Source organism: Rosa rugosa, chromosome 4, assembly GCF_958449725.1.
Source record: "Rosa rugosa chromosome 4, drRosRugo1.1, whole genome shotgun sequence".
Classification (NCBI taxonomy): domain Eukaryota; kingdom Viridiplantae; phylum Streptophyta; class Magnoliopsida; order Rosales; family Rosaceae; genus Rosa; species Rosa rugosa.
In genome coordinates, this window is record NC_084823.1 from 28118027 (window position 1) to 28131215 (window position 13189).

Consider the following 13189-nt stretch of genomic DNA (forward strand, 5'->3'; position numbering starts at 1 on the left):
ATGGTTAAGGCAATTAGGGTCGCAATAACAGAAGTAGAGTCAGCACGTGCAGTGCATGTGATTGCAGTAAACATAATTTTACTGACCTCCACGTTTTTTTTACTGACCTCCACGTTTTGTTTTGGTATTCCCTTGCAAAACGGTTAACATCAACAGAGAGCGTGTGTTACACGCACTGTTAAACCCCACCATTCTCGTAGACAACGGAAGCTTAAAACACCCTAAAACCCTCGTCTACTCTTCTCTCCTCTCTTCCACAGATATGTAAAAACCTACGAGCGCAAATAATGATCGACTGAATGAGTATACAGAGCATGTTACGAAGAGGCCTCACTTTCAATCACCTCCCCAAATCCGGTAAATCTTTTCTCACAGGACCTGAAAATTTAGTGTTTGTGTGATTAGGATCATATATTCTTTTGTGGGTTTTGCAGTACGACCAAGTGGGCTGCGAGGAAGAAGGCCCTATGCTAACAATGCCGCCTCCGCCGCCGCCGCCGCCGAGGAACCAAACCCAGATGGCAACAAAGTCCGTGGAAGGAGGCTTAGCAACAAGGAGCTCAAAGCCCTTGTGGAATCATTTGTCCACGAGTAAGTATATGTTAGTTTATTTTTTTAATGTAATGCTTACTGGGTTTTTGTGATTTTGTTGTTTTGGGTTTTGTATATCAGATTTTTGTTGTTTAGAAGAGTGTTGGGCGTTAGAATTGGCAGTTTTGTTTCGTGTTTCGATAAGTAGGGAGTAGATAAAGGTACCTGGGTGATCATTGTTTGCAGGTACAGAGCAATGAATGCGGGGAAATTCCCTCCCTTTAAGTATACTCAGAGACAAGTGGGTGGCAGTTACTATAGAATTAGGGGGATCCTCCAGGAGCTACAGTACACAGCTAAGATGTCGCCCTCGTGTGGTGGGATTGAGCATTCGTTGGGACGAGAGGGAATAAGAGGAAGTGAGTCTTTGACTGAAGTCGGAGGTGTCATTGCTCCAACTGTTTCTGAGGCAGAAAATGACACAGATCTTAGTGTTGCCAGTGACGGGTGTTTAGAAGCTGAGGAAGAGTCCCAGACGTCCTCCTCAGTTGAGATCTTGTCCGAAGAACTTAGCACTCCAGTAAGTATTGGATCGGAGTTTATTATTTATTTGTACTGTGGTTATGGTGTGGAATGATTTTGGCAACCAATTTGGACTATAAAGTATGGAATTTCCAAGCTTGAATCGTACCCATAGAGGTTTAGTTATGGTCAATCATACTACACCTACCAATAACATTTCTCTTGAGGAACAGTTGAATCTCCTAGTTGGCATCTTTCATTCTTTCTATTTTGTTTATTATTCTGGTTGCAAACTCTAATATGGTATTGACAGAGATACAACACCACTATCATTTCAAAATTGCAACTTTAGAAAGACTGAAGTAAGTTACCGTCTTAGTTGGTTGGGAATTGTTTAGGAGAAGTATTAACACGAGATAGTAGCCTTAGAAGGTAAAAACCCAATGGGTGCCTAGTTTCCTTGATCACATATCCTCTTAATTTGATTCATACCTTACACATGTAGTAACTTAATTTTATGCAGTGGAGAAGCATAAAAAGTTTTGCTTTGAGAGTATTTCTTCATGTTGCTGCCTGAAATTTATGATAGGAAATATTTGCTTCTTCCCATCTGTTTATTTTCCTGAAATATTATGAGAGTCATGACTAGATGCATATCAACTATGAGACGTAGTCCACCCCATCCATTCATGAGTACATGCTTCACTATTCTCGGTTTATTCATTCTTGTTGAGTCTTTTATAGTTTCAATGCATCATAAATAAGTTTCCGTTGGTTCCCGATGCATGAAGGGCATCTTGAATTGACTTAAATCTTCTAGCATTTGGCTTTTGTAAGGAATCACTTCTAGCATGTTTGAACGCCTCATTCTCCATTTTTGGTTTCCCATATTTATCATTATTTCAAATATTGTACTGTTTTTTTTGTTATTTATTATGCTCCTGGGACTTTGCGTTAGAGTGAAGTACCTTAAATTTTTTTTATAGTTACTTAAGTTGTATTTTCCCTGCAGGGGAGAGGTTCTGATCTGGATGTCACACAAAGTAATATCTGGAAAGTGAATGCTGAGGGATCTTCATATATAGGCCCTGATATGGAGGAACTTAAGAAAACTCAATCTGTCTCTATTGCTCCAGGATGTGAGATGTTACAAGTAGGATTTGATGTTATTTCTCATTCACATGACAAATCTAAGGATGGTAAAAGGGAGGAAGCTCAGGCTGATCGACATGATTATGTCTCTAAAGAAAAGCATCTACATATAGGGGAAACTAATACAGCCTCTCCAAGTTCTGATGATACGGAGGATATTACTAAACCGGATCTTGATGATTCAGAGTGTAAAATGAAGCAACATGATGAGACCCCTCAGGCTGATCGACTTGATTCCATTGCTGCAGAAAAACATCTACCAATAGAGGAAACTAATAGAGTCTCTTCAAGTTCTGATGATACAGAGGATGTTACTAAACCAGATCTTGATGATTCAAAGTCTATAGTGGAGCAACATGAAGAGATTCCTCAGGCAGACAAACTATCCAAGTAAGTTCTTTATTGTATGCTAATGTTCATAATATCATTGTTATCATTCTGAATAACATTAAAATTGGATTACTGTTATTTAATGATCATGTATTGCCGTAGACATTCATGGTCAATTTGTTAAAAGAGCTAAAGTGCGTATTATATGCACAAAGATATGGATTGCTTGCACCACGGACAGAGAATATGACATATTTTGGATATGGATGTAGACAAGATTAACATCTGAAGAGTATGAATTTGGTTGCTTAATTATTTGGAATACTACTCCAAACTTCACCAGTCTCAACTTATTTGACCATATATCTAACACTCTTAATATTCTTAAAACAAAGCTGAGAAGCTTAGCCTTCCCTATCAGCTCACTGTTCTCAACTTGAAGGTTTGTTAGCCAAGGTGAACTGTAATTTGTAAACACGTTAGTAGAATTCGTAGATCTTATTGGTTCCCAGAATGACCATATGTGCTTTCCTAGCCAGGTTCATATGATGATTAGCTCAGATCCTGATGCAAAACATGGATTATAGGAATAGTTGTGGTGCTACTATTAACAATCCCCTGCATTAGTTTTTGATAAAAACAAATGAAATTGACTTTCTATAACATCCAGTCAAACATCATGCCTGAATTAGTTTTCTGAACAGTGCATGCTGGTCATTCACATGCAATTAGTGTTGTAAAGAATAAATCAAATTGATTCTCTCAAACAGAAGCTAAAACACCATGCCTGTGCTCTGTATATCCTGTTGTTTTGATACCACGATCACTCTTCTTTTTTGCTTTTGAGCTTGTCGCTTGGGCAGTGGACAATGTAATGTAGAGATATAAGTTTGGGGACTTTTCTAGTTTACCTAGAATATATGCGAATAACTTGATATCAAGATCTTTCAGTATCTTTCTTTTCTCTAGTTTAAAGGGCAAACAAATAAATAAATAAAAAATAAAAATAAAAACCAAGCGGGTTTAGTGATTGACATCTCATCTTGGAATACTATTTCCTACACTGATTAGTGATTGTTAATGACCATTCATAGTTTACAAACCAATGAACATAGTCTTGTCACGTTCATTTATTTATTTACTTCTCTCTTTTTTTGCTGATGGTGAAGCTATTTGTATTAGATTATGGGAAGTTGAAGCCTGAATAGTACAATCCCCTTGAAAATGTATCTGATATGCTTAGCTTTAAGTTAAAAGGACATGTAATAAACATGACGTCTCACCTAAATTTACTTTTCTCAACTTCATTTATGTATAGTTTGAACTTTGAAGAACCATTTGTTGCTTATACGTAAGCTGAATCCATTGTGCCTCTTCCTTTCTGGCAGGCTGGCTGATGATGCAGAACCTCCAAAAAGATCAACAACTCTATGGGGTGCTATGAAATCGTTTGCGGATGGAGTTATCAGTATTTTCAGACAACAGTAAATTTTGTCACATAAGGTTGGAATCTACACCCCTTTAGTGAATTTTTGTGTTACCACAGAATTGCTGTTGAAAGTAAAGAAATGTTGACCTTTAAAGTAGGATATGGAACTACTTGGATGTTTTTACCATGTAACTTGCAAATGGTACTAGTGTTTTGATGTGCAGCCTTAATCTGTAGTTACAGTAGCTAGTCACATATAAGATAAACACTTGCGCAATCCAAGAACCTTTACATTTTTGGATTATTCTCTTTTTTCATTGGTTCGAAGTTTTGGTATATGAGATACACTTGCATAGTTACATATAAACAATATAAATGTAGAGGTTACAGTAGTTACAGTATCTGTGAATATCATTAGTTTTACAGAAGCTAGTACAATATAAACTAAACACATACGTATTCTTATGATCTGGAGTTTTGACAGTTTATTTGTCAGAGTTTTGACCTTCAAGTTGGACAAAAAATGAATATTTATAGGCCATCCTTTCATATTAAGAGGAGACATGCGATGGTAATATTAGTTTTGACATTCAAATTTTTGGTATTTCCGCACTCTCCTGCTCAGGATTATCTCTTAAATTTCCACCATTAATGTGGTACATATATTCAGACATCTTGTCCAAGAAATACAAGTTAAATAATAATTTTTTTCAACTACACCTCTATTATGATATAATAATCTTATAATGATAATACTAGTTAGGTTCCAACCTTATAACTATAGAGGTTTTACCGTTTTACGTAATCATAAGGAAGATTAGTGGAATTGAGTTAGGTGCCAAATCCGTTTCAGTCTCCACTTCGCTTCAACCCTTCCAGCATGAATTTGAGAGTATTAGTGGAATTAGGTTTTTCCCGACTTTAATAATCAAGTCTGTCATGGCCTTTACAAAATAAGATAATGGTGTACAAAAGTAGCACACCAGGGAAGAAAAGAAGGTTATTTAGCCAGGATTTTTCTTAAAGGTAGGATGCTTTTGCTAGCCAGGTATTGATGTTCTAATACTGAGGTTATGGTTTTAACATTCATAGCCAGAGCTTATGGTTTCCCTGTTATTTTCTACCAAAAGCATCGAACTATTTGTGCTGAGGAGATTTTAACTCTTCTTAGCACTTCTTTCTCTTCTGGTATTTACCTGGGTTCCTAAGGTTGCTAGTCCTCAAAATATGGATCTCTCTCAATCAATCAGTTTGCGCAACTGTTTTTTTTTTTTTTTCTGTAAGTTTTGTATTTCTTATTTTGGAATGAAAGTTATTTCTGATTAAAAAAAGAAGAAGTTAATATCCTTGATTTTGGTTGCTAGGATTCCGCCATTTTTCAAAAACCTGGTTAGTCCTGACTTTGTGCCTGGTAAGGACATATCTGACAACACTGTTGTGGCTCAAGAAGTCTCCCTAAGTACCAATCTTGCATGGAAAATTAACCTCTCTGAAGCTTATGACAGACTAAGCTGGCAATTTATTGAAGCAGTTCTCTATGAAGCCCAAATTCCTAATAGTCTAGTGATCGAAATTGACTAAGTTGTGTCTCTAGGACTAGTTTTTAGGTCATCCTCAGTTGAGAACTAACATATACTTTCAAGGCTCCTAGAGGTATTAGACAAGGTGATACCTTATCACCTTATCTATTTATGTCATCATTGTCATGCTTGGAGAAATTGTCAACTTAATATATATAGTTCTGCTGTTGAAGTTGTGCACTGGAAACCATTTTGAGCTTTCAGATCTGGGCCTTTTGTCTCTAACCTTCTTTTGCAGGTGATCTTATTCTTTTTGCTGTAGCAAGGTACTCTCAAGCTAAAATTCAAAAGGAATGCATGGATTTGGACAAGAAGTCAGTTATGAGAACTCTGTTGTTTTGTTCTCCCAACACTTTAAATTCTACTAATTAGAACATCAGCGTGGCTGATTTGTGGCTCGCCATTAGTATCTTAGGTAACAAAAATTAGATAAGATGCCCTTAATTCATTCAAAGGTTACAATACACACATATACTAATATTGTTGACAAGCTGCAGAAATAGACTTGCTGACTGGAATTGTAAGGTCCTCAACATGCTGGTATGATCGTATTCTGTGACCTCTATCATCCCTGTGTTCTATGCAAACTACTAGGCTACCTATGACTATCTGTGATGCTTTGGATAAACTTAATACGGACTTTATTTTTTTTTATATTCATTTATGTCCCGACTGTGCTTACAAAGATCCATTTTCCCAAATGGGATGGTTCATCGACCAAACGATCGTTGTGGCCTTAGCATTAAAGGTACTCGTAGCTGGGGAATGGATCAGAATGAAGATGGGTTATGGAGGGGAGTCCTGCACCACAAATACATAAAATGAGCCTATCATCAGCTATAATTTCAATTCAAAGACTGCCGCAGTGGTGGTGACAATGCGTTGCAACCTCTGTTAGTCACTTCACTGTGAATCTTCTTATCTATCCTCGGCTAAGGATAATAGTTAGCCTGAGCATTATTGCTAGAAATTTAGTTGAAAATTACCTACCTGCATTCCAATCGCAAGACAATTCATGGTTTTCTAAGAGAATTTCCTAGAGCAAATTTGATTTGTAGTCAACTTTTTTTTTCCCCCCGACTCCAAAAGAAAGGAATTGCAACCTATAACCTCTAATACAACCTAACTGATCAAAATGAAGAGCGTTCATGGATCATAAGAGGAAGAGAGTGATCATGTTGAAATGTCATTTAAATAACCAGTAGCCGTCACACCTTCAACCACAAAATTAGCTTCACAATAGATATGGGAAAGGAAGATTGATGTGTAACATGAGGCAAAGGTTGAGTCATCTTGGACCAGGAACTTAATCCTCCAGGGAGTCGGAATTTTTCCATTAATATCTATAAGGAGATTTGAGTCACCTTCAACTTGAAGTCCTTCTCGAAGTGCTAAAGCCTTGGCTACAATGACTGTTGACCGACCAATGTTTTCACTTTTCAGAAGAGGCAAAAAGTGGATTGCCACAACGGTCTTGGATCACAAATCCTGCTGCTGCTATCAAAGTTCAATTTGAGAGAACTAGTGTCAGGGGGCTTCTATTTGATCAGTTGCTGTCCCTGCGTAAGAGGATGAACAGATATGATATTTGAGTTCCAATACTGAGTTGTCATTCTAACAGCAACATGTATGACATGGTAATGGACTAATGGTAACAACTTGTCTAAAAATAAGGTTAGTTCTTGCATGCCAAATATTCTAAGAAAACATGAGACTACAAATTAAATTGGTCTGACCTTCCTGGGAAGGGAGAGTGTGAAAGAATCAAGCCAAAAAATAAAAGTAGAGTTCTGAGATAAAGGGTTAATGTCATAAGAGAAAAATGTCCAAACCCCGCGAGTAAAAAGTTGTATAGTTCTAACCTGGTTTTTTGTCTGGCTCTGATTTGAGTAATGTCTGAATCTGAATTTTTGTCTAATAAGTTGCCAGCTGAAAATCGATACCCTGGGGCATATTGAGAGACCACAATTTATTTAGAAGTTTAATTTCGGAATGAGCAGGTATTAGATTGCCAGAGGGAGGCTGGGTTAATGGAGAACTTACTCTTCCCAGCAGGACCCCAGACAAGCTCATCTCTTCTCGGAAATAGAGGCCGAGGGAGAGAACAGATTTTATGAACTGCTCATGAATATCCTAAGCATTGTGGAGTAATATTGTCAATGGTGTACCGTCTTTATAGTCACCTAGATACATACAGAACTGGAAGAACAAGAACTTTTTTTGAAGTGGAGCTCCAGGTTCCTTTCGATCCAGTTCACTAAGGTTCGTATCAATCAATGCTGCTACAGAATGGTGCACAGCTCAGAGTTTAAATTCTCTTATCTGTACAATGACTAGCTACTACTAAAGTCATTTTGTGACTTTAAGGAGAGAAACCAGAGCGTCATTATAACATAAACAATGAAAGGATCTGACCATGGTACAATTTTTACCAGGTCTAATATGATAGTTGAAACCGAAGATTAACTTGATTTTTTTTGGTAGCAAACATCTATAATTTGAAATTGTATTTGGAAATATTATTAAGTATAACTTGATCAATAAATAAGAAGTGTACCTATGATTTACCATGTGATATTACATGGAACATTAATACCCTAATGACGTGGTATATCAGAAACACTTAATAAACGTACTCGATGTTCCAGTAGCATGTATAGGTTAGTTGGAAATCGTAGGACTCCAGTGCTTCACCAATGAAACAGTATTTGTACTTAAATGGTTTCTCTAGTTTGGCTAGCTGCTACATACACAAAAATAGCTAATGAGCTAAAGCTGCTAAATTTGGGGTGGAGAATCAAAACGGCAAAACCTTCTATAGCTTCCATCCATTCATAGCCTTTTTGTTTAAACCCTTCACTCCCAACCACAGCTAAATCATAACCAACTAAACAAACCTTCTGAGCTTATCACTATAACTGTACCAATATATAAATATCTCCCCTCCCCTTCATTCTAATTTCAACAATAACAAATCATGGCTTCTCAATACTGCTTTGTTTTGGTTAATGTCATCATTCTCCTCTGCAGCTTGGGTCCGAACCTGAGTTTGGCAAAGGAAACAAAAGTCCATGGCTTGAAAATGAACGTAATTGATGGTTGCTGGAGATGGAATCCAAATTGGAGAAGCAACCGCCAGCAACTCGCAATGTGTTCGGTAGGATTTGCCGGAAAAATGAGCAACAACATAGGAAAAGATGTCATAAACTATGAAGTAACAGATCCCAGTGACAATGCATTAAATCCCCAACCAGGTACTTTGAGATATGGAGCTACTATGATCAAAGGCAAAAAATGGATCACATTCCAGAGGGACATGAAAATTAAACTCGAGAAACCATTGCTCGTTAGTAGCTTCACTGCAATTGATGGAAGAGGTGCTAATGTCCACATAAAAGGTAACGCGTGCTTGAGAGTGTTCAAAGCAACCAATGTTATCATACATGGCCTTCGAATCCACCACTGCAAGTCGCAGCCACCGACCACGGTTATGGGTCCGAATGGAATAGTTTCACTAGGAGCGGTTGATGGAGACGCAATAAGGTTGGTTACTGCATCAAAGGTTTGGATAGACCACAATACACTATACGAGTGTGAGGATGGTCTTCTCGACGTCACTCGTGGATCAACTGATGTCACCGTCTCCAACAACTGGTTCAGAAACCAGGACAAGGTAATGCTTCTCGGTCATGATGATGGCTTCTTTCGGGACAAGAACATGAAGGTGACTGTAGTGTACAATCATTTTGGACCACTCTGCAATCAAAGAATGCCAAGGTACGTAACCACTTCTTTGCTCAGTTATCTATGACTATTTGGAATAGATTCTTTTTCCTAAGCAAAAGGGATCACATTGTTTCAGGATTCGCCATGGATATGCACATGTCGTAAACAACTTGTACAGGGAATGGACACAGTATGCAATTGGGGGAAGCATGAACCCTAGTGTTAAAAGCGAAGCCAACCTCTTCATTGCACCAAAACAAAACAAAGAGGCAAGTTTACAAAAATTAAATAATGCAGGCCACAAGAGGTATGTAAGCAATATATTGACGATGACAGAAACTTACCTAACTCCTGGCAAACAAATTCCACAGATCACTTGGAGGCAGGACAGTGTTAACAACTACTGGAAATTTTACTCTAAAGGCGATATTTTTGAAAATGGGGCTTCCTTCATCCAAACAGGTCAAGGTGGAGCCCAGCCACACTATAACATGGAACAAAATTTCCGAGTTGCTGACGCCAAATCTGTCCGGTCATTGACAAGGTCATCAGGTGCTCTAACATGCACCAAACAATCTAGATGCTAAGTCACAGGCTCAAGGAGATACAGCAGTAAAATGGAGCATCAACGGCAGCAACCATCAAAGACTACAGAGAAGAAGAAAAAGAAAAAAAAAACACACCTACTGTAAAAGTCTAATTATAACAAAATTGTACCGACTTTCATAAGCATAGTCTTCAGTAAAAAGTAGTCTGAGCAGATGTTTTTGTACTAATAATCAAGGATACAATAATACTATGTAAAGACAAGTGAAAAAAAAAAAAAGCAAGCTTCACGAGAGCATGCCATTTCTTTCTTTAATCTTCATCTTCAGAGCTTGCATATGCTAAGCCTAATAAGCTTTGGGCAGTAGTTTCCACCTTGGACTCACCATCTATTTTGGAAGATGGTGATGACAAATGCACCTTGTCCTTGTCCTGGTCAGATTCAGGCTTAAGATTTGTCGAAGAAGCACCAACATTCTTTTGGGAGAGGGGTAACTGAGTACCATTAGATGGACTTGCAACTTTCTGCTTTTTGGGTTTAACTTCTACCACCTTTTTCAGTAAATCTTGCTGTCTGCATCACAAAACACAATACATTATACATGTATTATAACAAAAGGACAACTCAAATGGATCAATCAGAGTCACTATATATAGGATGCTAACTATATTATATGGTTTCAAGAAAGATCTATACCTAATCCCACTCTTTTGTTTGGGCTCAACACGAAGTGTCAAGGGAGCCGATGCAGGTGAAGAATCTGCCAGACTTGCAGCTTGGTGTGCATTGGTTAAGTAAACTAAGAGGGAGAAGAAAGAGACTTGAACAAACAAAAGTATTCATAAAGGGTTCAGGATAGACAGAAATATAAAAATCTTGCATTCTTGCCAAAATAAACCTCAATACCAGCAGGATGCTGCTAACCATAAGAAAAAGTATCACCATTCAACTTCACAAATTTTAAGGCAAAAGCCTGTCATGACATCAGCAGCAAGGGATTTAAAGATGCCACCAAGTTTAAAAATGATCAAGATATGTAAATAATTTACATCCTCCAACAAAAACTTCTCAGGGAAATACTTCAATGTGGAAATAAAATAGGCAGTTACCGCAGAAATAGAGTAAAAACATTAAATAAAAAAATAAAATAATAGTAACGACAAGAGGGAAAGCAATCATAATGGGTTCCTCAATTCCTATAACCATCACAGTACTCAACAAAAATTTAAAAGAACATCATGCTAAATACAATCCACAACACTTTAATTTACTAGGAAAAAGATCAGATATAAGGCTACATTTTCTAGTTTGAGGGCCACCAGCCAAGAAAATAAGGTAAACTTATTTCAAATATAAAATGTTATCACCACCTAGGTGAGTACTGAGTACGACTATAGTTAGATGGAACATGACAATTTAAATTAAAGGAAGAAAATTACATAGAAGAGTCAGATCAATGATGGCATCAAGTTTGACAGCAAAGTACAGCAACAGTGCTCGTTACCAGCAACTTAGTGCACATCAAGACACTAGAAGCAATTTCATAAAAGGATATCTTAAATGCAGCAAATGCTCGTTTCTCAGTGCGACGAAGGAGGCGTTCTGCATCCTCCTCAGCTTCCATCTGCTCCTTGAGATATAATAGGTCATCACTGTCCAAGGCTGTATACTCAAACTTACACAGATGGCAACAAAGTAAAGAGCTAAACAACAATAAAATTAGAAAGTGGTGGATGCGTGCATGACTCAAGTGCGCACACACAGAAACACAGAGAGATAGTTAAAGTAGTAGCTGCATTCCTTGAATGCACACTTGGCCCGAATGCACACATGGGGGGTTTAAGTTTGCACCACAAAAAAAAAAAAAAAAAATGCAGAGAGAAGAGAGAGATGTACCGCCTCGGCCATGAAGGTAACCTCCACGTTCTCCCGCAACCTCTTGCATCTGCATGCATCAACCACCCAGTAGAAGAAGCCAGGATCCCTGTCAGGGCACGTTATCAGAAACCTCCCCTCAAAAGTCTCAAGCAAATACAGAGTCATAAATTTATGTGATGTAGAAACTACAGCATACCATCAACAATCCAACCACTTCCAACGTCAAGATCAATCTTCAATTACTAACTCATTCTAATTAACTTCACCGACAAAAAATATAACCAAATAGAAAAATGTAGACTAGCTAACGTATATGGATTTACAGCAGTGAGCACTAAGCAACTACACCAAAACAGATTTCATGGTATGCCACTGAAACACTTAAATATCATAGAGAGAAAACGCTTTTTGTTATGTTGATAACTAATACAATTCTCAATCTTTTCCGATCCTTTCAAAATAGATATGATTTCAAGAGAAAGACCATAAATCCCAGTAGTAAGGAAGTGTCAATGAAAGTCGAATTTACTAACTTATTCTTAATATTTGAGACTCAGCCCAGACTAGAATCTGAAAAATAAAACTATGATAATTGAAATTTTTACCCAATTAAATACTTGAGACAAAACAATTGATAGTACCCATACAGATGATGAACATTCAATATTTCTGTATTTTCAAACTTGAATCAAAAACACCGAGATTGAGAGTAGAAAGTGGAAAAGAGGCAAAAATGCGCTAACCTTTGCAACCATGCGTTGGAAGGTGACGTCTTCGTCGTCCACCTTATCCTTCCCTTTCCCCCATTTTTTATCTGTCAAAATCGATTCAATTTGATTCCCATAACTAAAACCGAAGAAAGATTCAAAGAAAGAAATTACCTTTAGGGTCTGTGAGATTGGTGTATTCTCGAACTTCTCTGCCTGCCATTGCGGGATAACCCAAAGTGTGATTATGGTTTCAGGTGCGAACCCAATCGCAGAGGTGTGGGATTCTTGGAGTTTGGGGGTGGACTGGGGGCTATTTATTTGTCAGAGGTCTCTTGATGACAAAATTATTTTTTTTTGACGGACAACAATACCGACTTGCTATTTTTTAACATAAAATTCATATTATTATTTCAACAAATACCCAAATGAAAATTAAATTTAACTTTGGTTAAAATTTCTAGCTATATCTAACCGGATGTGTTTTGTGGGTGGTAAAGGCAATGATTTCTAATTTGGGAGATTATGTGTTCGAATTTCATTACGAGTGAAGTGAGATGGAAATTAAAAAAAAAAAAAAATTAGAGAAGAGAGAGAAAATAATAAAAAATTAAGGAAAAATAGCTAAATTACCCTCTGACTTATACCATGATTGTCAATTTATCCACTGACATTTTAATTTTGATTATTTACACCCTAACTTTACTAATTATTGCCGATTTAGCCCCTACCGTTAACTTTTAGACATTTCATCCAATTTCTCCGTTAACTTAGTTAGCATGTAAGG

The 13189-nt window shown here is 37.3% G+C and overlaps 3 protein-coding genes across 8 annotated transcripts; 2 read left to right on the forward strand and 1 right to left on the reverse strand.

Annotated features, from left to right (window-relative positions):
- The first annotated feature begins 202 nt into the window (after positions 1 to 202).
- LOC133743989 (uncharacterized) lies at positions 203 to 6052 on the forward strand. Of its 3 annotated transcripts, none has more exons than XM_062172091.1 (6): positions 203 to 357; positions 435 to 591; positions 778 to 1111; positions 2066 to 2595; positions 3924 to 4038; positions 5783 to 6052. In XM_062172091.1, the coding sequence occupies exons 1-5, from the start codon at positions 300 to 302 to the stop codon at positions 4021 to 4023; spliced, it is 1179 nt and encodes a 392-aa protein (XP_062028075.1). In that variant the 5' UTR covers positions 203 to 299; the 3' UTR covers positions 4024 to 4038; positions 5783 to 6052. The 3 variants fall into 3 exon arrangements, with proteins under 3 accessions (XP_062028075.1, XP_062028074.1, XP_062028073.1); XM_062172090.1 differs by lacking the exon at positions 5783 to 6052 and adding an exon at positions 5329 to 5747; XM_062172089.1 differs by lacking the exon at positions 5783 to 6052 and having other exon boundaries at positions 3924 to 4281.
- A 2652-nt stretch (positions 6053 to 8704) lies between these two features.
- Positions 8705 to 9876, forward strand: LOC133706752 (probable pectate lyase 16). Its single transcript, XM_062132291.1, has 3 exons — positions 8705 to 9321; positions 9407 to 9539; positions 9642 to 9876. Exons 1-3 carry the CDS (start codon positions 8720 to 8722, stop codon positions 9855 to 9857), a joined length of 951 nt encoding a protein of 316 aa, XP_061988275.1. The 5' UTR covers positions 8705 to 8719; the 3' UTR covers positions 9858 to 9876.
- A 94-nt stretch (positions 9877 to 9970) lies between these two features.
- Positions 9971 to 12756, reverse strand: LOC133706753 (uncharacterized). 4 transcript variants are annotated; one of them, XM_062132293.1, is made up of 6 exons: positions 12577 to 12756; positions 12439 to 12509; positions 11714 to 11839; positions 11373 to 11492; positions 10514 to 10596; positions 9971 to 10390 (listed from the first exon to the last, which is right to left on the reverse strand). In XM_062132293.1, exons 1-6 carry the CDS (start codon positions 12623 to 12625, stop codon positions 10129 to 10131), a joined length of 711 nt encoding a protein of 236 aa, XP_061988277.1. In that variant the 5' UTR covers positions 12626 to 12756; the 3' UTR covers positions 9971 to 10128. The 4 variants fall into 4 exon arrangements, with proteins under 4 accessions (XP_061988277.1, XP_061988278.1, XP_061988279.1 ...); XM_062132294.1 differs by having other exon boundaries at positions 11373 to 11479; positions 11714 to 11762; positions 12577 to 12751; XM_062132295.1 differs by having other exon boundaries at positions 11373 to 11479; positions 11714 to 11801; positions 12577 to 12646.
- Positions 12757 to 13189: the final 433 nt, after the last annotated feature.

Bases quoted from the DNA above. Each gene is read 5' to 3' on its own strand.
- LOC133743989 (XM_062172091.1), top strand. From the start codon at position 300: ATGAGTATACAGAGCATGTTACGAAGAGGCCTCACTTTCAATCACCTC. The intron at 592-777 runs GTAAGTATATGT...CATTGTTTGCAG, and splicing joins GTGGAATCATTTGTCCACGA to GTACAGAGCAATGAATGCGG. The intron at 2,596-3,923 runs GTAAGTTCTTTA...CCTTTCTGGCAG, and splicing joins CAGGCAGACAAACTATCCAA to GCTGGCTGATGATGCAGAAC.
- LOC133706752 (XM_062132291.1), top strand. From the start codon at position 8,720: ATGAGCAACAACATAGGAAAAGATGTCATAAACTATGAAGTAACAGAT. The intron at 9,322-9,406 runs GTACGTAACCAC...ACATTGTTTCAG, and splicing joins TGCAATCAAAGAATGCCAAG to GATTCGCCATGGATATGCAC. The intron at 9,540-9,641 runs GCAAGTTTACAA...CAAATTCCACAG, and splicing joins CACCAAAACAAAACAAAGAG to ATCACTTGGAGGCAGGACAG.
- LOC133706753 (XM_062132293.1), bottom strand. From the start codon at position 12,625: ATGGCAGGCAGAGAAGTTCGAGAATACACCAATCTCACAGACCCTAAA. The intron at 12,510-12,576 runs GTAATTTCTTTC...CGATTTTGACAG, and splicing joins CAATCTCACAGACCCTAAAG to ATAAAAAATGGGGGAAAGGG. The intron at 10,391-10,513 runs GTATAGATCTTT...TTTGTGATGCAG, and splicing joins AAACAAAAGAGTGGGATTAG to ACAGCAAGATTTACTGAAAA.